This window comes from Lepidochelys kempii, chromosome 2 (assembly GCF_965140285.1).
Source record: "Lepidochelys kempii isolate rLepKem1 chromosome 2, rLepKem1.hap1, whole genome shotgun sequence".
Taxonomy (NCBI): domain Eukaryota; kingdom Metazoa; phylum Chordata; order Testudines; family Cheloniidae; genus Lepidochelys; species Lepidochelys kempii.
In genome coordinates, this window is record NC_136381.1 from 108,035,113 (window position 1) to 108,058,428 (window position 23,316).

General features: G+C 40.4%; 2 protein-coding genes across 5 annotated transcripts in view; both read right to left on the bottom strand.

Moving 5' to 3' along the window:
• Nucleotides 1-23,316, bottom strand: part of CDKAL1 (CDKAL1 threonylcarbamoyladenosine tRNA methylthiotransferase) — a 665,563-nt gene that overhangs the window by 48,388 nt on the left and 593,859 nt on the right. The gene's annotated exons all lie outside the window — the stretch shown is intronic.
• The window catches only part of LOC144930213 (uncharacterized), a 52,031-nt gene continuing 47,901 nt past the window's right edge, over nt 19,187-23,316 (bottom strand). The window contains exon 2 of the mRNA XM_078851604.1: nt 19,187-21,280. Coding sequence (XP_078707730.1) covers nt 19,882-21,141 — 1,260 coding nt within the window. The 5' untranslated portion in view covers nt 21,142-21,280 and the 3' untranslated portion in view covers nt 19,187-19,881. The remainder of the gene's footprint in view (nt 21,281-23,316) is intronic.

Consider the following 23,316-nt stretch of genomic DNA (forward strand, 5'->3'; position numbering starts at 1 on the left):
AACATCTACTCTCTGACTCCTCAGCCATTACTTTAATGTAATTCTGATTAAAACCACTACCTAATTTCTTCATGTCATCTGACAAAAGACACCAAACTATGTACAAATCTCTGCAGAGGAAGTATACATGAAAGAAAAGGGAAGGAACTTAAGTAGGTGTTATGTGGTCCTGCATTTCTTCCCCACCTCTCTTCATGCTTGAAATTTGGATGCAAGGTTCACAAACCGAAACATCAGACATGAAAAAGGTGTGCATTGGTAAATGGGTTGCCTTTGGGGAAATGTCAGTTTTGCGATCAAAAATAAGTATAGGAAACCTTCCATTTCTGGTGATTTCCACGGACATAATATGGAGTTTTAAACAAATCCTTGTAAACTATTAGCAAATTACACCCATACTCCAACTTCACATGCATTCCAGCTGTATGGTGAACACAGATTTTATTTTGTGGGTTCTTTCAATCTTTTTTTAAAAAACCTCCGACCTCTGGTGAAATGAGCCTATCAAGCTTAGAGATATTTCAGTCTTAAAAACACTATATCCCTTTAACTTTCCCTTATTAAAATATTTTAAACTATTCACATTCATGGCTAGTATTAGTGAATGCAGTTCTTTAAGATGTGCTACATATTCTAGAGGTGATGTAAGTCCTATATGATGTGGCAGTTCCTAAAGCAACTATACTCAGTCTTCTTTTATTGAATTCTTTTGTTAACAGCTTCACAACACATAAAAAAGTTGGTAGACAAGACATTGTAGACATTTTAGCAAATTCCATGTTTTGCATCAGGAGCAAGGTTCTCCTACTGAAGCCTTGTTTATACTATGTAAATAAACCAATGTCTACAGTGAAGCCCTACAGCTGTGCCGTTGTCACGTTTCAAGTATAGACATAGCCAGCCTTAATGTAGACACAGCTTCAGTGCATCAGAGACAGGAAAACAAGCTCATTAACTTTCAGATGATGGAAAGCAGGGAAAGTGCAAAGGTCGGGGAGGCTAGATAGAATGCACAGACCACAATAATGGAGCACCTTCATTTCTATTGACTTAAGTAAAGAGGCACCAGGAACTGGTAAACAATAGTTTGATGTGATGAAAGGGTAGAAAAATTATATCTCCATTTTAGGTGAAAATTCCTACCTGCCCATGGAAAAGAGAGGAACAGAGCAAAATGGATAACATGGAAAGAAAAACTTTTTTTTAAAGGCAAAATTTGCCAAGAATCCACTTATTCAGCATATTAGAAGCTGGAAAAATACCACTAAAAATTAACATCAACTAATTTCTCCAATAAATATTTTAATGGCTTTAAAAATAGAAAATTGCAACACTGCCTGAAAGAGTTAAAATGTATAAATATTTATCAGCCCTCTTTTCAAAAGGATAAGTAGAACTGCCTTTGAATACATGAATCCAAGACTGCTAATACAAACATCAGAACATGGTCAGAGGGTGATAATGTTATTGAAGATATGGTAATATGATTTTATTTTATTTTAAAGGCAGCTTATAGATGATCAAAAATTAGACACTGGAGGGTTTGGTTTTTCCCCCCCATTTCCTCAGGTATGTTAAAACCTTAGAACAATTGATGCTTTTGGAGGCATATGGTTGAATGACAGGAATATCATCAAGGGTTTACAGGGGGACCAAAGCGAAAGATTCATAAAAGTGATAAATGTGATACGACTGCTGAATGTTTTTTTGCAATAGCACATTCAATATACCAGACCAGTGGCTATGCATTTTAACATCTTTTTTAAAACAAGCTGCCAGATTGTAGTTGTTGACTAAATAGTTATTTGCAAGTGAGCACTTCTTCATTAACATAACAGAATTATAATTCTGAACAATTCTGTTTTACCAAACAAAATATGTTAATCGTGGATTGGCTAAAGTTGAAAAAAAATGATAAATAGTATGTCACTATTTTAAAAAGAAAAACAATGCACCGTAGTACATATTTACCTAATAATTAATTGTTGGTGCTTATAAAACTCTATTTTAAGATAAAGCTGAGATACCAGCAGACCAAAACTCATACAATGTGTGCATAGTTATCATACAAATCTCATTTATGGACCGTCATCAGTCCTTAAGTATATTAAGCATTTTGCATATGTTAAACAGAATTAATTAGAACTTTGCTCACATTGTTAAACTCTCAGTATTGAATATATCAAAATGATTACTATGTACAACATTTACCCACAGTGCCTGCTTCATCGTATACCATCTTCATAGTACTCATTCCCTACCAGAAAAAAATTGTCAGTAGTTCAATAAGATCTATAAATAATTAACACAGGAAGATAATATCTGATATTAGAAGTCTTTGTAATCTAGTGGACAAAGACATAAGATCCAATGGCTGAAGGCTGAAATTATATGAATAAAAAAGAAATATTTAACAGTGAGTATAATTATCTGCTGGAACATCCCTTCAAAGGATACGGGAGATTCTTCATCATATGGAGTCTTTCAAACAAAACTAGATGTCTTTGTAAAAGATGTGCTACTTCAACCACAAGTCATTGGACTTGATTCAGGAATTAGTGAGTGAAAATTCTCTGGCCTGTGTTATGTAGGAAATCAGTCTAGCTGATCCTAGTGGTCTCATATGACCTTAATGTTTATGAAAGGTTTCAAATCCAGTATTTAAAACGTTGGATAAATAATCAACTAAACATTCTATTTGCCAGCAATATTTCAATGTTATAAATATAGATTAAAATCACAGTATCTAAACAGGTCTTTGTTTTAGCAGGGAAGAAAGTCCCAAATATTAGAAAATACATAGTAGAAGAAAAATGTCTCTTCATCTAATTATGGAATGGGGCTAATCCATTTGTAGTGTTCTGCAAGGCCATGTTGGGAGGAGCTGATTAGATTCTAGATTCGAGTGTCTCAGTTTGGTGGGCGGAAGTGGACATTTGCTGAGGGCCTTGTGTTGCTCAACATGCTCCTTTTAGCCAATAAAGGAGCAGTCCTATCTTTACGTCTCACCCAGTCACCCTCAGTCGGAAGGACGTTTGCTGTGAAACGGGGACTCATGAGTGGGCGTGGTTTATTTTTATGTCTGTGAGAGAAATACCACATACACACACCCAGAAGAAAGAAATATCATAGAAAACATTATGTCATTACATGTAACATCCATTCCATTCATGCAATGTCTTTTTGTCATTCATTTTAATTCATGTGTACTAAGAAAAAGTGCAAGATAGAATAATTAAAACACAAATGAAAACACCTCACACTCTTAAGAAATTAATTGATGTGGTATGCCTGGGAGATGATGCTGATATATTTCCAAATCTACTTTCAATATTTTTATCCTACTATATCATGTGTCAGATGCTCAAAGTCAGATATGCACACATACCAGAAGTGCATGCAAATACCTGATTTGTGCATATATATCTGGTGTTTGTATTAATTCAACCTTGAAGATTTTGCCCAATATCAGTAGTTCAGCGCTAAATAGTATTTTACTACTTGTTTAATCTTTTTCCTTTTTTCTCTCACTTTTCCTTTCTTCAGAGCCTTATTTTTCTTTTAGTTTTTGGTAAAAAATTGAGAAAAGGAAAACTTGATCAATAATAAACTGACTTTTTCCAAAGGGCAAACTCCTGAGACAGGACTATGGATCTGCTTTGTGAGCCTTCTGTGCATGGGGGAGAAGCCAATTGCTCCCATTGCTGAGTAATCAGTTCAGTACAAATCTGAAGTGTCAGTTTTACCTTATTCAGATGTTTTGATTATTAAGAAAAAAAGCTAAATTCATATTTAAGAAATGAGGTTTTTTTGGTTTCCGCTTTGACATTCAAACACTATAGCACTCTTTTGCACTGATCTCATGTACAACCAGCAAAGCTGAGTGAGAGAAATCACTTCAAAAAAAAAAAAGCTATGCTGGTGGCTAAGTAATTGTTAACAGGAATCTAATCGTTGACCTTTTTAAACCATTTGTTGTGAGGCACAAAATGGGCCACTCCAAAGTTTCCTTTGGTCATCTTATAGTTTAGCAACACAATATTAATATTCCAAAGCAATACAATTCTGGATCAGATTACCACATAATCAGGCATTTGCCAAACCCCACAAAATATATTTCTTATTTTTATATGAGTAACACAAAGTACACAATGTAATTTTTTTGGAAGAGGTGTTCTCTACTTCACTCCAAAACAATTACAGCATTGCAAGCAGGAGACAGGAAAGAAATAATAAATATGTAGCCTTTACACAGCATTTCCTGTCTGCAAATACTGTATAGTCATTAATTCCCACCATATCCCTATGAAATGGGTAAATAAAGCAAAATTGTTGTCAAAATAATTGTAAGTGTGTGAGAGAGGAGTTTCAGTTGCTCTAAAAGTCCATTTTAATTTATACTGATGTTTGTGGTGCAGGTCTGTGCTGCTGTGAGCCTACTTAGAACATTACAGTGTTTCACAAAAGGCAGCAGCAGCAGAGATCAGTAAGCCACCCCAGAAAAGCAGCATGGGGCACGCGAACAGAGGCTCTATCAAAGCTCTACTAAGAAGAGATGAGAATGAAGCCCAAAGCAGCAGGCCCTCAAGCTCCTGAGCCCTGAGGAAACTCCTGCAGATTAGATCATCTTCTGCTCTAGAGGAGGGTTCATCCATTGGATTCACTGGGATTATCAACTCCCAAATCGCGGTTCAATTGTTTTAAGGCTCTTCACCAGAACTGACTCTCTTCACTAAGGCTGAAGTGTAAGTGGCGTCTCAGCTAGTGGCATGTGATAATTCATATGAAGATGTCACCTATTTTTTGTTTACTGATTACCTTGATCAGTTTCAACTATGTAAAATCTTCAGTTGCTGCTATGTCCAGTGATAATCAGTATTTTTCACATGCAATTTTATCAGGGTTGGGCCTCCAGACAATGGTATTGAAGCTTTCTAGGCAGAGAGATTGAAAAGGATACATATGAAGGACACTAGAGTTTCACAAAATTCAAAAGCCTGTTTGGTGGCACAAAAAGACATGGTAGAAGGTGGAATTTAAGATGGAATTATGCAAATTGCCTCGGAATGACTAGACAGTTGAAAGTACCTCCCTTAACCACAGCACTAGCTTTTGAAATTAACAGCATTACACCAATCTGATAGCATTAGACCAATCTTTTACTATTTCTCTAGATTTCTAGAAATTCTAGAAATTTTCTCTAGTTCCACAAATCAGCAGAAAAAGTTAAAAAGCATCTTTTATTGTTTGTTCTTTCTAGATGAAAGCCACTAACCATAATCCAAAGGTCCTCAGATCTGAATTCCAAGCTTTTGGGATACAACTTGATAGCAAAGACATTACGTCCAGTTCCCATCACCAACAAGGGAGTGAGAGAGTGCATACAAGATTGCTAACAGAATTATACAACAAAAAGTCCTCATATTAGCTTTGTGGAGTTTTAGGGCAAATCCTAATATCAGTCACCACAGTAAAGTCAGCCGAGGTGCTTAAGGATTGGCAAACCAAAACAATGCCAGCCATAGAGATAAATCTTAAGCCTAAGTGGCCCTGATTAAAGGATGCAGTGTATTTAAAGAAACAATAATATGTGCCAAGCAAAAGTTGTTAGCCATGTGATAAATCCATTCTTTTGAATACCAAAGTTCAGTCCTTAATTTCAATTCCATCAGAAGTAATGTCACCAACTATGTGAAATTTACTGCATTTCAACAAGATGATCCAGATATGATGGTAACAAGAAAGGAGGCAGCACTGCTCCCAGAAGTTAGGCAGATTGACAGAGTAGTGCTGGGTGAATAACAGATTTTTTGACTCACCAGTAATTCTGGAGGAAAAAAATTGGTTCGACCCAAAGTGAATTGAAAAAGTCAACACAAATTTTATTTCATTCAACTTGAAACTAAACATTTCATTTCCAGGCATTTTAAATCTTAAAAAAAAACAAAAAACCAAAAACAAACAAACAAACAAAAAATGGCTAGAAGGAGAAGGTGGTCGTGGTGCTCGTGCCGGCAATGCTGCCACCCCTTCCTTCACACCTTATACCCAGTAGTCCCGCAGTTAGAAAGCTTACCGGGATGTGGGAGACTCAGGTTCAGATTCCTGCTCTGGAGCAGGGACTTCTAGCCAGGGCTCCCTCCTCCTGTGTGAGTGCCCTAATCACCAAACTGTCGGGGTAGACCTCTCTCAATCTCTCCTGTAGAAGCTCTGCCACTTTGTATGGATAATTAATTCACTGGAGCAGGAACCTGAACTTGGGTGTTCCACATGACATGTGAGTTCCCTAATTACCAGGCTATAGAGTTATTCTCTCTCACTCACTCACTCTCCATGGCCCAATGATTATTCAACTATTTTATACAAAGTGGAATAGCTTCAACAGGAAAGAATGAGACACACCCATCCCAGAATACCCTATGGCCCAGTGGTTATGGCATTCATCTATGACATGGGAGTCTCATTCCTGCTCTAATCAATATTTAATTATTCATACAAAGTAAAACAGCTTCAGAGGCCCACCCAACAAGCTAGTGGTAAGGCAAATGGAATATCCATAAAAGGCAGTGATAGGTAGAAACATGTCTCTTCTTGTTCTGCCCTCCATATCACTGCAATTTGAAGTGACTGCTGTTGCTATGTTAATATGCAATTTATTATTCAGTCACAGGATAGCATCTGTGATGGTTGGTCCTGGCAAGATGGGCTACATTCCCCTTCGTTAACTGTTACAAAATAGGCATGGCTCAGCTTCACTAGAGAAAGAGACTGAATTTGCAGAGAAGCCAGGACACAAAGCCATGTGAAAAAAACCCACTGAGTTTTAAACAAATGATGAACTTGGAGGGGAAAGTGTGCTGTTTCTTTCATACAAGGAAAGCAGCCCATTTTCAGCTGTGTCCCCCCCCCTTTTTTTTTTTTTGAGGAAGAGGATTGAGTGAGGAAGAAAAGCCAATTTAAAAGAAAAGAAAATCTACTGTGACATTCTGTACCTCAGAGTAGCACCCTGGAATCCCCATATTCACCACTGACATATAATTATGATATGTTTTGTACAAAGTATGCCCTCTGAGGTATCATTCTAAAAGTCTTGATCTGTTGAACATTAATATCCTGTTGGATTGTATGTGCTATCATTGTATGTGAAGTTATGATGTTTTGCTGTGTGTGCGTTACTGAAATATGTTGTGAGATTGGGAACACCCACAACCAGCCTTTTCAGGTACAATAATGGAGTAGCCAGACATGCTGATGGCCAATTAAAGGGGATCCACTCTCCCAGCAGCCATCCCAGAAGACATCTCAGAGAGAACATGTAGACCAGGGGTCTCAAACTCAATTTACCTTAGGGCCAGTGCCAGTTGTCAAATCCTCCCAGAGGGCCAATAATGTCACTTATGCCGCCCATAACCCACTCCCCAAAACTCCGCCCCGCACCTGCCTAAGGGTCTGGGAGGGAGTTTGGGTGGGGGAGGAGGTCTGGGGTAGGGGATTGGAGTGCGGGCTTTGGGAGGGAGTTTGGGGGCTGGGGTGTGTGTGGGGAGGGAGGGGGAGGGGGTGCAGGCTCTGAGAGGGAGTTTGAGGCAGGAGGGGGTATGTGGGGAGGGGGTGATGGTGCAGGCTCTGGGATGGGGTTAGGGGGTGCGGCACTTACCTGGGCTCCAAGGCAGGGCTCCTCTGCGCGCTGCTGCCCCCAGGCACCGGTCCCGCAGATTTTTATTGGCTGCCAGGGCACTCGGGGCGGGGCAATGTGCGGAGGCACAGCCCCGGCCCGCCCTGGGGCCACAGGGAGGGGCCAGCAGCCACTGGAGCTGCGCTGCCGGGGCCCCTGCAGGGAGTGCCCAGGGGGCGGCAGGTGGGGCCAAGGGAGACGCCCGGCCCCAAAACTGCTGGAGCCCCATGGGACACATTGGGGAGATTCACGGGCTGCAGATGGCCCACGGGCCGGGAGTTTGAGACCCCTGACGTAGACAATGGACACTGCTTGACCAATGGCGATGGACCCCCACATCACAGGCATAGATCTTTCCAGCAAGCTGGAAGAAACTATAAAAGAGGGGAAGTGACATAATCACTTGATCTCTCCCCATCCCAATGCAACACCTGGAAGAAATGTCTGGAGGACAAAGACTGAACTGGGGAGGATAGTCACAGGCTGGAAATGAGTCCCAACCTGTGTGTTGAGGATCTGTAACCTGCTTGTATCATCTGCTTGATTCAAATCCTGTTTAGTTTGTAGAACTCAGACTGCAAATTTATTTTTGTTTCTTAAGTAAGCAATTTTGATCTCTACACGTACTACTTAGAATCACTTAAAATCTCTCTTTCTGTAGTTAATACATTTGTTTTATATTTTACCTAAAGAGTGTATTTTGGTTGAAGTGCTTGAGAAATCTCAGCTCAGTTTACAAAGGCTAGCATGTGTCCTCTCCAGATTGAGGGCGAACTGGGTAATGAATTTACATTGTTCAAGCTTCTAACCAGTGTAAAACAGTATAGTTCTGGGGTTCAAGGCTGGGGGGAATTGGCTGGAGCATCTCTATTGTTGGTTCATGAGTGGCTGGCAAAGCATTCATGTAACTCAGTTGGATGTGTCCCTGCCTATGGATGTCTGTAAGTGGAGTACCTGTCAGAGCTTTGTGGCTTAGCAACAGCATCACAGTGTGAGAGCAATATGCCGGGTTGGTGGGACAGAGAGCTCAGCAGTCCCACTGTCCAGGTTGCACCCCGGGAACTCCATCACAGTAGTGCAGCAAACAGGGTCAAATGCACAGCTTGTTGTTCTGAGAGAGATTTGCACTTCACCCACTGGTGTAGATTTTAAGGGAGACTTTAAGTGTGGTGGCTGACAACAGTTAAAGAGAAGGTTACAAGTCTGTTATTTTCTATTTGCTTATTTAAGGAAAGGGAAGTAGGGACAGAAAAAGCAGAAAGATGAGTGAGAGTAATGCAGTTGCAAAGCTGGAACTGTACAGACTGCAGGTGGCAGAAAAATAGAAAGAACATCAGAGAATCTTGGAACTAAAGCATCTAGAGATAAGAGAGAAAGAGAGAGAAGCTGAAGCCCAGAAGTTAGCACATCAGCAGGCCCTATAGCTAAAAGTCCAGGAAGCTGAGGAAAAAGAGAGAGAATGAAAGCACCAGTTGGACTTGCTAGAGAAGCAGAACCAAACCCCGCCCACACCATTGATTCCCACCTCTCCAAAAATCCACAAATGGGAACAATTGTGCCGTGCATACAAAGATAGATGACGTTGCAGAATATTTCACTACTTTTGCTAGGCTGTGTGTGATTCATCAGATTCCTGATGGCAAGAGAATCCCCACTTTGGTTGCAAAGTTAACTCGTAAAGCTCTGAATATATTAAATGAAATGCCAATTCAGGATGCTTTAGATTATTGTAAATTCAAAAAAATAGTTTTGAAATAATTTCAGATTACTCCTGAAACATATTGAGTGAAATTTAGAGATCTTAAGAGGGGTGCTGGTATGAGTAATGGAGATATGTAAACAAGATGAAAGATTTGATGGGAAAGTGGGTGAGGGTTTTACCCCTGAGGAAAAAAGAGAGAGTGACTGGGAGGCTGGGGATTCACCTCCCCAAAACCATTCCTCTAATCCTCATCCCAAATCTCCTGTGAAAACAGAAGAACCCAAAAGGTGTTATCACTGTAATTCTACTGATCACCTGAGCAATAAATGTCCTGTGCTGGGAGGAAGCAGGCAGCAAATAGCCAATATTAATGCTGTTGCTGAGCACAGAAGGTCCTTGGGTGCTTGTCACTTATCATATTGATTTTGTGAGATTAGCTCTACAGAACCAGATATGGAACACAGTAGGTTTGTCAGGATTAATGGCAGGGAATACTTAGGACGGAAGGATACAGGGGCTCCTATTTCTCTGGTTAAGCAGAGCATGACCCCAGCTGCCAGCATATCACCTGGTCAAATGGCTGAAACTGTAGATGTGGACAGAACCAGATACCCTGTACCACTAGCTAGAACTCAGGTAGTGTGGGAAGATTTGGAAAGTGTTTTGACTGTGGGGAAGATTGAACACCTCCTGGCTGATATGCTTCTTGGAAATTATTTTTTCCATGTAGCTGAGGTTTTTAAGACATTTGCCCACAGCAAGAAGGAGTATTATGCTGGGACCCCTGAGGAAAAGAGTAAAGTCCTAAGAATGTGAGAGAGTCTCTTTAATTCCCCTCATGAGCGACGCTAGGGAGGGGCAGAAATGGTCATGTGCCCCTCCCCAGGCGCCTGGGTGGGCGCATTCCAGAGTGGGCGAGGAGTTACAGCTGTGCTCTGGTACATGCCTCAGGTCAGGAGGAGTACCACCTTGACTGTGCTCTGCATTTGCTTGCCCTGCCCTGGTAAGCTTCTTTCTTGCAGTGACAGGGCAAAATGGGAGGACTCAGGGGACGGAGGGAGTAGGGAGGAAGGAGGGGCTGCCGGGGACACTGGGAATGATGTGGGGGATCATGGAGGGATGTGAGGGGGCAGCATAGGCCAGCGCTGGGAGTCTGGTGGCCACAGCAAGGAAACAGCCATGTGGCTGGCTGGCTGGGCGTCTGTTTGTCTCACTCCATTGCCCTCCCACCCAGAATCCCAGGTCAGAATTAAAATACCCTGGCTTTCCTCCCTCACATGATGAATCCCTTAGGATTAATTATGGTAGGACCACAATTCCCAGGGATTTTCTGTTCATGCCTTCATGTCTGCAGACAAGTGAACTTCACCTTGCTAAGGCTCCTACTATTGGGGTTGACAAGAGCAGTTCAAGGCCAGCTGAGTTCTCTAGGCTGAGGTGTATCTGCTTGAGCTCTCTGGTTGGATGTTCAAGTGATTTGAACTGGGACTTTCCAACATGCCCAATGCCCCTTCCTTGTTTCCTTGCCCCTCTTCTGAATGGGCAAGTCTAAACTGGGAAAATAGGCAGTGTTTAAAAACATGTTTGCTAATATGCTTGAACTATCACGTTTTTCAATACAACCTATTTCCTAGTCTAGACAGGGTGGGTCAATGTCATATCCCCACATTCCATTCTTCCCTCAGGTATAGGCTTTAAAGAGGGAAATTGCTCTATTGTACAGTAAGCAGAGCTGTGGGTGTATTTTCCAGCAACGTGTCTTTTGGCTTTCATTATTCACCCTCTCTCATAGCCTTGAGAGCCTAGGCTCCTCAGAGAGCCACAAACCCCTCTCCTGTTTTTGCTGGGAGTGTGATTTGTATCTAATGCTGGAAGAGCTGTACAGCATGTTTAGCTGATGGCCTCCTTTCACGCTATGCCCTTAGCAGCACATTCGGAGGTGGCGCCTCATTTCATATGTAAAGTCTTTTGATTGAAGAAGTTTGGACAGGTCAGGTGGTTTGTTTGCATTAGCACTCTGGTTTCTGTAGGTCTACAGCATAAGCGCCCTATTCCCAGAGTAGCATTTTGGTGGTCTTGCTATGTAACGAGAGAGCCACTTCCAGCTCACATTGGAAATTCAGAAAATAGCACTGATGGCAATGTTTTCACTGCAAAGAGTTTGCCAAGAAAGGATAAGGACAAAGTGTTATTAGCTGCTCTCTCCCACCAGGTGCAAAGTACACAACAGGTGTGCAGTAATCCTGAGTGTCACCTTACTGCACCCATCCCTGCAGTGGTTGAGTGTTACATGGATACATACTTCAATATTATTTCTATAACAATACATGGATACCTAATAGGGGCTTATAAATTACAAGCTCTGAAAATACTGTATACAGAGTGGGATATTAGAAGGTGTGCTGTATTGTATAGAGTGTTGGGTTGGAAAGTATGGCATATTTTTGTGCAGTGGGGTATTGGAAGGTATGCCATATTGTTGCATGTTGAAAGCTAGGGGTATAATTAATCTGTTGTAATTCCACTGACTGCAGTGAAATTACACCAGGGGTAAAATTGGCCTAGTAGATGTAATTCTTTTTTTGTACTGCTACAAAAATATCTTATGGCTTACGTTATTCCAGAAATCCTCAGCAAACATACAGTTAGTTACTGTTTGTTCCCTGCACTTTAGTGTAACAAAAACTAAAATGAAAAGAGAAATTTAAGGCTTCAGCCATAAAGCAAGCAGGTCAAATGTATAACTGAAGTGACTGAGCAATGCAATAGGTTTCCAAAAGATGAGCTGCTAAGGTGTCTGGTGGAGAGATGCAATAGATCTGCTCTGCTCCCAAAGCCAAACAGAATGTAGCAGGTCAGTGATGACAGAGGAGGTAAACCTGGTCTAAGATGATCACACCATTATCCGTCCCTGGTATTACAGACAGAAGGGACAGCTGTCTGCTTATGCGGCAGAGAGTGAACTTGAAACAGACAAAGGAATCTCCCCAGTGGCAATGATGTTTCTGCTGCCTTCTGCATCTGCCATCTACTGCACTGGAACCCACTGCGTGGCATAAGGGAAAGCAAAGGCTTACTGGAGGCAAGGAGGAGACACAGCATGTGAGGGAAGGGGAGGAGGCAGAGCTAGGCTCTCATATACCCAGTTCTCAGCTGGCTTAAAGTCTTTGGGGGATCCTTCCACTTGGGCACAGTGGAGAATTAAGCCCAAATCTCTGAAATAGACTAGAGTAATGGATTACTGAAATAAGCATCTTGGCCTGGTATCCCCATTTATATAGCTGTTACAGGAAAACGGTCTCTTACATTTTAGCCCATGACTGGTCTTTTTAAATAGGTAATACAGAAGTAAAGATAGATCAGCTGTCTCATATAGCAGTTCAAGGGCATAAAATTCTCATTTACTTTAGTAGGGTTCAAAGCCAGCTAGATTGCAAATCAATGACACATTTTTGTGCACCATCTGAGCAAGACCTTGCTAATTTGCTTCTAAGTCCCCATTCTATTGTCCAATTTGCCCCACCATAACCTTTACATTGTGCCCCCTTACTATCAGCAGTTACTAATCACCTATTTTCCTCTGCAGCAGGGGGAAGCAGCATTGTTCCAGGTGTGGGGGGTGGTTGAGACCAGCTCCTGCTCTGCAGCTGGATGCAACTGGGAGGGAGGGAAGGAGGTGTAGTGCCTGTCAGTGAGAAAACTGTCCAGGTTGTTAGCTACCAGCATGTTGCAGCTGAACAAGGGGCAGTTCCCACTCTAGAGAGCATAGAGAAACATGTTTTAGAGGGGGCCCAGAGAAAGAAGCTGGGGAAAGAATAGTGGGAGTACATGAATGTCTCCTCACTGGTCACTTGGGAGCAGATGCCCACAACAAAGTGGCTGATTCAGCATCTGTACACACAGGCACTCAGCCTGAAACACAGGTCCAGAGAGGGAACTGTGTAACTGACCTCCTGGAGGGGAGCAGTCACACAGCTGACCTCTCGGGGATAGAGAGAGGGGTGACAGAGGGTACCCCAATCCAGGTCCCAGTTTTTCAAGACACCAGTATGGATATGCTTGTGGAAATTAACTGTCTCTCTTTAAGACAGGATGCATTCCACACTGAGGAAATGGTTGTCTGTGAAAATGCAAATGACCCAACTGGCAGAGCAGAGGGGGTCTTCCCCCAGGCTGGCAAGACACAGAAAACAGGTAAGGGAGAGCTGCTGGGAAAAGGTGCAACTGGCTGCAAATGCAATCTTAGCCCAGAGAGAACAGATCAAAACCCTGTAGGAAAAGGGGGTGGGGATGGTCCCAGTTCAGGGAGTGGGAATGGACTATCTGGATGATTCTTGCATAAAGTACAATACAAAGTACAATCAATAATATTATGCATCAGCATTTACTTTAGATTCCTCAATGGAGCCTACATTATAGTTGATGTAAATTATTACATAAAAGAGAACACATTTGAAGAGTGCCAAGGAGAACATTTAGGAGCACAGCCCTGTTAGAAGGGATAGGACACTAAACTGAGAATCAGGAGTGTTTCCCAGTTTTAGGTCTTGCCAACTCAATGATTTACTGTGACACGTTGGTAAAGCTAATTAGTATCTCAGTGCCTCAGTTTCCCCATTTGTAAAATAGGGATAATATGATACTCAAAGCTGCTAAATTCTTACCCATTTCAAAACTTTCTTTTGTTTTCATATTAAATATTTTACAGCCACGCCATGTAGTTTTTTTAATGATAGCATGAAAGAGTCACCTAAGAGTCCACAATTCAGTTTTATTTGCTTTGTATATATTAACTCTAGACTCACTTTGTGAAAAAAAGGTCGATTTTGGTGGCAAAGTGAGGCACATATATATTTCCTTTCCATTTAATTTTAATTGCATCAGTTTTATGAGACTTCATAAATATCATGACTATTTTTTACCTTGCAAAGCTGCAAGTATGATATATATGGAGATAATATATATTTTCCTGGGACATAAAAGCACTGAAAAAGCTGCACCTATATAGGAAATGCTTAGATGTCTGAATTACAGAGTTGTGAAAAGTGGCAAGTTATTTTCAGTTACAATTGTTATGTGGCATTTCAGCAGCTGATAAATATTTGTGAAGATCAACTAAGCTTCTCGAAAAAAATTAATATGGCATTACACAAACTAATCCCTTTGGACACCCAGAAACCACAGCTGTACTTCATCTATTTATTGCATAGACTTTTTGTTTCTCTGTTAGTATTCCCAGAGCAAAAAATGTACAGGTCTGTAGGAGTGTGTAAATGAATACCTTATTGGGATTTCATTATGGAAGAGGAGAGTATTGTCCTGGGACAATGGTGTGCCTCTCCTCTGCTCATATGGGCAGACTCAAAATGGATATAGCCTCTTGAGTGCAAGGAACAAAAATAATTTTTTTAAAAAAAGATTGTAGATCTTTTATTAGTGACTACAGATGTGATTGCTCAAATCTTGCTACTACAATAATTAGTTATTAGCCTCTCTGTTTTAATAATACACTCTGTTTATAAATGGTGTAATGTGTTAAAAAATAGCAGGACATCTAAGGATGTTTGTAAGAGAGTTTCTGTTTATTCAATGTCTGACACCTTAGTATCAGAAATAAATGTACTAGGCTGGTATCATATGAAAGACTATAATGTGTGAAAATATAAAGGTTAGGTGATATGACACACTTAGCAAAGCAAATTCAACAGCATAGCACAGCCATATATGGTCTTTAAACCATTTGGCATTCGTGAATATGGAGTATTTCATTTTATTTATGCTGTGGCCTAACACTTTTAAAGGAAAAATAATAGTCCCTTGAGCATTGCAGATCTTAATTAAATTGATTCAATCTGTTTAGCTCCATTGCTCCTTTCTTCCGCAGACTGAAAACCTGCCGTTCCCCCTTTTGACTCAAAAAAAAGTTCACAAAAAAACGAGAGCTTAAATAGTGTTGTGGGGATAGGTCTTTATCTAGACCACTGGACATTGTAGAGTCTAATATATATGACCACATTTCTGTACTTTGACACTGATGTGTATAAAGGAACCTTTTTACATTTTCTTAAAAAAACATTGACACCAATAATCAGTGTATTAATTATACTTAGCACATGTATAGCACTTTTCATCTCAAAGTCCTTTGCAAAGATGGGTAAAACATCATTACTGCATACCTGAAACATTTCAAATTACTGCCTTTTCTCATCTCTAAAGTTAACCTATATTTTTAGATATTACATAAGCTAAAAAAAACTTTGTTCCAAATTTACATCAAAAATGTGAATATCTATTTATCTATCTATATCAAACCACTAGAATGTTCCACAGATTTTAAGATCAGAAGGGAACATTATGATTATCTTGTCTGACCTCCTGCATAACACAGGCCATAACATTTCACCTAGGAATTCCTGCATCAGGCCCAAGCCATCATATGTCTCTTACAAAAGGCATGTCTACATGTACTTCGCTGCTGCAGTGCATCTGGTGAAGATGTTCTATGCTGACAGGAGAGAGCTCCCTGCCAACATAGTGCTGTCCACACCAGCACTTATGTCGGTGTAACTTATGTCACTTAGGGGGGTTGTTTATTCACTTCCCCTGAGCAATACAAGTCCTGCTGACATAAGCTGTAGGTAGACATAGGAATCTATGGAATCTCATCTTTATTTAAAAGGAATCTCATCTTTATTTAAAAACTTAGAGTGATGGAGAATCTGCCACATCCCTCAGTAAATTGTTTCAATGTTAATTACTCTCACTGTTAAACATTTGAATCTTCTTTCCGGTCTAAATTTGTCTAGCTTTCACTTCCAGTATTATTATCCCCATTTTATGCTGAGGCATGGGGTGGTGCAGGAGGAGGGAGAGAGGCACTGACATGCCCAAAGTTATACAATAAAGTTTATATCAGAACCAGGAATGGAACTTCTGTCTCCTGAATCCCAGACCAATCTCTTAACTACAAGACCACACTGCCTCTATCTTTTTTCCTTTAATCTGAAGCTGACAGAGAAAGATTAAACTGGATGCTCAAAGAATCCCAGAGATTCAACCAAACAGTGGCAAAGATTAGGGGAATCTATTCCCCATCCCAGTTCTTTACTTTCCTAATGCTGCTCCTCCTCTCCCCACCCAGAACGTAAGGGTCTCAGACACAATAGTGAGTGGTGTAGTATAAAAATCCACACAGACAGACAGAGATCTACACTTGCCTCATCCTGCACACTTTTTTAACATGTGAACATGCCCAGAAAGACTAATATACTAAAAGCCCATTTTGCCTCTGAAACAGCACATTTACTGAATCGCAATAAAACCAGTCCTCCTAAATGTGAGAACAGTGAACACAGATTACACATAACATTCAAAAATTAACAAATGTTGTATTAGATAAATAATAATAAAACTGCATTTCTTATTATCATCTATATTCCCATAGCACTCAGAGGCCTTAAGCGGACCAGACCCTCACTGTGCAAACATATTGTAAACAAAATTAAAGGGCACCTGCTGGGCCAGATTCTTATTTCACTACAACCTACATAAAAACCAAGTAACTCTTTGACCTCAGTGGAGTTACTGTAGTATTAAACAGGAACAATCTTGTTCATTCTTGCTAGCACTATATGTGTACAGAGGTTTGTGGAAACACTCGATTTTAATTAGAGGGACTGACCTATTTCCTTGGTTTTGCAAATTTTAGCCTTGTATTTGACCTGTGAACTCTGCTTTTACTGGATATCTGATTTCAAATTCTGGTTGCTGAGAGACAAACAAACAAGGCTGCTGAAATAACTTAGGCCTGAAAGATGCTTGAGTGAAAAAGTTATGGATAAAAGTTATCAGCTAGTAAGGAAGTTCACAAAATGTTTGGGAGATGGCACAGCTCATGTGCAAGTAGCAAGCCTAATGGAAATACCCACATTTAGAGCTGGGACTCCTCAATTCTAGCCATAGTGGGCACTGACTCACTATGTAATCTTAGGTTAGTCACTTAACATTTCTCTGCCTCTTTACTTGTCTCATAAGAGTATTGTGAAAATTAATGTTTATAAATTACTTTTAGAACCATGGAGAGAAAGAGCTTATTACCATGAGTGACCTTTCAATCCTGTAAGAAACAAAATTATTGTTTTAAACAAAAAAGCTACTTACAGTTGGAATGTAGTAAGAAATGTTTATTTTGTACTGACACTTATATTTCCATAAACAAATTCAGTAATAAATGCCTTCTTAGCATCATTTTAACTCCTCCTATTGAACAATTCCTAACCAAAACCAACTTAGCCCTGGTCTACCGGCAGGGGCGAGGGGGGTCGATGTAAGACGAGAATAGCGTAGCTGAAGTCGACGTACCTAGATCGACTTACTACGGCATCTTCAAGGCGGTGAGTCGACTGCCGCCGCTCCCCCGTCGACTCCGCTTGCGCCTCTCATGGCATTGGAGTTCCGGAGTCGATGGGAGAGCACCTGGGGATTGATTTATCGTGTCTAGACTAGACACAATAAATCGACCCCCGATATATCGATCGCTACCCGCCGATCCAGCGGGTAGTGTAGACCTACCCTTAGAGTCCAGATTTGTTAGTGAAGGACACACACTAGAAGTCAGAAATTAATTTTGCATCTATCAGCACCAAAAAGTAAATCAGCATTTTTGTCCACTGCACCGTAACACACATACTAGTATGCGAAAATAATCAACTATGATTTCTTTCCCCATTTAAATAAACAAGTAAATCGAATTTTAAAAACTATTGTTAATGCAATGTTAAGACTGAACTGAACTATCAAGCAGTTAAAATCGGAAATTTCAAAGTCAAAGTTATTCTTGCAACATTCACTCAGACAAGTTTTACTCATATAGAATTTTCTATTCCTGTTTTTCCTGTTAACTAATGGAAACCTCAATGCACGATACAATGTTCATGTATACACTAAAATAACAGACTGTACAACATGACTCAGTTAACACTGGTTGTGGGAGCTGCCTTAGATATTGGAGTTTTCTGATTTAGGGTTTCCTATTTCAACTTTAATATTGCATTAACAATATTTTTTAAAATTTCTGTATGTATATTACTTATATACAGTGTAATTGCATAAGTAATTTTACTGTCTTTTATGGGACTGATATCTCAACTATTCCACTATTTCCATAAAACCAGCTTAAACAAAGATCAAAGCGTTTCTTTATATGTACTTGTTTTCACTACCTGTAATGGTTTGAAACTGATTTCCATTCCTCATGCATTAGTTTCAGGTGGTTGAAAATAAATGATTAATTTCATTAAACCCTTTGGGAAGAAAATTAAATTAACTACAAATTCAGAACTTCATTCTTTTTCTAATGGCTAAAAAAAGGGGTATATTATAAATTTTCAGGAAGCTGACAAAAAGGAAAAAAAAAGCTTCCTGAATAAATTCTTGAGAGTTCTTTTCCTTCAAGATGATGTATTTTACACAGTAGGCATGCTGCACAAAGGAAGATGGATAACATACTCTGAAACCTAAGATTTTTGTGTAACAGCCGTGTTAGTCTGTATTTGCAAAAAGAAAAGGAGTACTTGTGGCACCTTAGAGACTAACCAATTTATTTGAGCATAAGCTTTTGTGAGCTACAGCTCACTTCATCGGATGCATACTGTGGAAAATACAGAAGACGTTTTTATACACACAAACCATGAAAAAACGGGTGATTATCACTACAAAAGGTTTTCTCTCCCCCCACCCCACTCTCCTGCTGGTAATAGCTTATGTAAAGTGATCACTCTCCTTACCATGTGTTTGATAATCAAGGTGGGCCATTTCCAGCACAAATCCAGGTTTTCTCCCCCCCCCAACAAACCCACCCTCCTGTTGGTAATAGCTTATCTAAAGTGATCACTCTCCTTACAATGTGTATGATAATCAAGGTGGGCCATTTCCAGCACAAATCCAGGGTTTAACAAGAACATCTGAGGAAAGGGGGAGGGGGGAGGAAAAAACAAGGGGAAATAGGTTACCTTGCATAATGACTTAGCCACTCCCAGTCTCTATTCAAGCCTAAGTTAATTGTATCCAATTTGCAAATGAATTCCAATTCAGCAGTCTCTCGCTGGAGTCTGGATTTGAAGTTTTTCTGTTCTAATATCGCAACTTTCATGTCTGTAATCACGTGACCAGAGAGACTGAAGTGTTCTCCGACTGGTTTATGAATGTTATAATTCTTGACATCTGATTTGTGTCCATTTATTCTTTTACGTAAAGACTGTCCAGTTTGACCAATGTACATGGCAGAGGGGCATTGCTGGCACATGATGGCATATATCACATTGGTGGATGTGCAGGTGAATGAGCCTCTGATAGTGTGGCTGATGTTATTAGGCCCTGTGATGGTGTCCCCTGAATAGATATGTGGGCACAGTTGGCAACGGGCTTTGTTGCAAGGATAGGTTCCTGGGTTAGTGGTTCTGTTGTGTGGTATGTGGTTGCTGGTGAGTATTCGCTTCAGGTTGGGGGGCTATCTGTAGGCAAGGACTGGCCTGTCTCCCAAGATTTGTGAGAGTGTTGGGTCATCCTTCAGGATAGGTTGTAGATCCTTGATAATGCGTTGGAGGGATTTTAGTTGGGGGCTGAAGGTGACGGCTAGTGGCGTTCTGTTATTTTCTTTGTTAGGCCTGTCCTGTAGTAGGTGACTTCTGGGAACTCTTCTGGCTCTGTCAATCTGTTTCTTCACTTCTGCAGGTGGGTATTGCAGTTGTAAGAATGCTTGATAGAGATCTTGTAGGTGTTTGTCTCTGTCTGAGAGGTTGGAGCAAATGCGGTTGTATAGCAGAGCTTGGCTGTAGACAATGGATCGTGTGGTGTGGTCAGGGTGAAAGCTGGAGGCATGTAGGTAGGAATAGCGGTCAGTAGGTTTCTGGTATAGGGTGGCATTTATGTGACCATCGTTTATTAGCACTGTAGTGTCCAGGAAGTGGATCTCTTGTGTGGACTGGACCAGACTGAGGTTGATGGTGGGATGGAAATTGTTGAAATCATGGTAGAATTCCTCAAGAGCTTCTTTTCCATGGGTCCAGATGATGAAGATGTCATCAATATAGCGCAAGTAGAGTAGGGGCATTAGGGGACGAGAGCTGAGGAAGCGTTGTTCTAAGTCAGCCATAAAAATGTTGGCATATTGTGGGGCCATGCGGGTACCCATAGCAGTGCCGCTGATTTGAAGGTATACATTGTCCCCAAATGTAAAATAGTTATGGGTAAGGACAAAGTCACAAAGTTCAGCTACCAGGTTAGCCGTGCCATTATCGGGGATAGTGTTCTTGACGGCTTGTAGTCCATCTTTGTGTGGAATGTTGGTGTAGAGGACTTCTACATTTATAGTGGCCAGGATGGTGTTATAAGGAAGATCACCGATGGATTGTCGTTTCCTCAGGAAGTCAGTGGTGTCTCGAAGGTAGCTGGGAGTGCTGGTAGCGTAGGGCCTGAGGAGGGAGTCTACATAGCCAGACAATCCTGCTGTCAGGGTGCCAATGCCTGAGATGATGGGGCGCCCATGATTTCCAGGTTTATGGATCTTGAGTAGTAGATAGAATATCCCAGGTCGGGATTCCAGGGGTGTGTCTGTGCGGATTTGATCTTGTGCTTTTTCAGGGAGTTTCTTGAGCAAATGCTGTAGTTTCTTTTGGTAACTCTCAGTGGGATCAGAGGGTAATGGCTTGTAGAAAGTGGTGTTGGAGAGCTGCCGAGCAGCCTCTTGTTCATATTCCGACCTATTCATGATGACAACAGCACCTCCTTTGTCAGCCTTTTTGATTATGATATCAGAGTTGTTTCTGAGGCTGTGGATGGCATTGTGTTCTGCATGGCTGAGGTTGTGGGGCAAGTGATGCTGCTTTTCCACAATTTCAGCCTGTGCACTTTACAAGAAGAGATGGAAAACACTTGTATTAAGGTCAGAAAACCCTGTCATTCATTAATTTTATACTTGACGGACCTAACATTCATGATTTTAATTTAGATTTTCTTAAGTTATCTCAAAAGAGCAGTATTATAACGAAAGGTTAATGAGCTTTATACCTAAAATAGGAAATTCTGCAGGGTGCATTGATTTGAGGAACTCTACGTCTGTAAATGCAACTGCTTTGGAATCCCACAAGAGCTCCACACATTAATGTAATGGTAATAAATCAGACATAAAAATGTGACATTTTAAAGTGATAGATTATCTCTGTATAAAAAACACCACCACATATTTCCCTGCTTTCTTGGAATTTCACTGACCACTTAAAGCTTTTAAAATGATGGTTTTCACACGCTGAGGACATTCTGCAGAAGGCAGAATGGACAATGTACACAGTTTATGATATGGACTGGAAACCTAAACATTTGGCTGTATCTCATGAAAGAAACACATGTTCAGCAGATTCATCTGATATATTCCCATAACTCTCAAATGATGGTTCTCTCAACTTACTCATGATTTCAGTCTACATTTAGTTCACTATTATGTCCTGCAAATGGAGAACTAAAATTAATCAGGATCTCATTTACCTTCTGAAGAGCACTCAAAAATCTATGATTTTAAACTAATTTATGCAAAGAGAAAAGCTCTTGTCTTTCATAAGTATACTTGCAAGCCATATAAATCTAAATGAAAGCTTTAAACCCTTAATGACCCCTCTTCCATCCAGTCTTAAATGGAATAATTAAGCAATACCTTCATGCAGCAATGATGTGTCCCCTGCTTGGTGAATAAACCTCAAAGCGTTTAATTGACCAGTAGAGCCGATTATTGCAAGAACAGTCATATGGAATAGAAGCCATCCGTATTTTGCTAGAAGTTATTTTTCCAGGTAATTAACAGTTTTTGGTAATTTAAAAAGAACTACTCACTATGAAGTGACAGACCATGGTGGGTTATAAAATCTGTAGGAGGATTCATTTGAGATGTTAATTTGGCTCTGGGAGTAATTGGACAGAAATGAGTTACCAGCTCAATTAAGATCTCAAACACAGTTCTTGCATTTTCATACAATTTGCCCAGAAATGGGGTCTCTCTCGTTGAGATGTCACTAATCTGGTATTCTCTTTTTATTTATAATTTGGTGCTAATATGGAGAAATTTGCCAGGTAAATTGGGTAGACAACATGATATCCATACAGTGGAAAACACAACAGACTATTTCAGATGCTCTTCCTGACTGAATAATATTGGTCTTAATTTACTTGAGATAGCTCTGGTAGTGTTGAGTGGTGGAATATGCTCTGATCCTATGTGAAAAGGCATCCTTTCACAGACATGTTTAAAACAACTAATGTGATAACTGCTATCGATTTGATTAAGCTTTCTCCAAATATCAAATTACACGTATTTGATGCTCGAAAAGCCTCCTTTTTACTTAAAGGGGATACCAGGTTCGCACTGCACAATGTGAAGCATACAACCACACTGGAAAAATTGCAAAAATCTTTCATATTGAGGAATGGCAGCTAATGTGGAGAAAGAATGAGGTGGTTGCTTATGAGTCCCTTATTTGTTTAAATGACAAATCGAAAACATTTATGGCACTTCATCACCATTTCTATGTCTTCTTCAGCCACAAGCATAAGCAGCAACACTCTCTAGTAACGATCTCTGGAATTTGAGTGGAATGAAGGAATCAACAGCAGCAGCATAGTTTTCCTCAATACTGTTGCATTTTCTCCAGTCTTCCTTCTCTTTTCCTTTTCTTAATTTTCCCTTTCTAGTCTCAGTATTTGGCATTTTCAGGACAACTGATTTTGTGACTTGTAGTCTTTTTCTTCATTTCAAGCTCTCCAAGGATTGGCCTGACCAGCCCTTTGGATTATATATGTCATGTGGTCATTACATATATCACAAGACAGAATACATGGTTCATGATGTATTTGCAAACCTTGGGTGAGCAGCAAAAAACACAAATGAAGGTGGAAA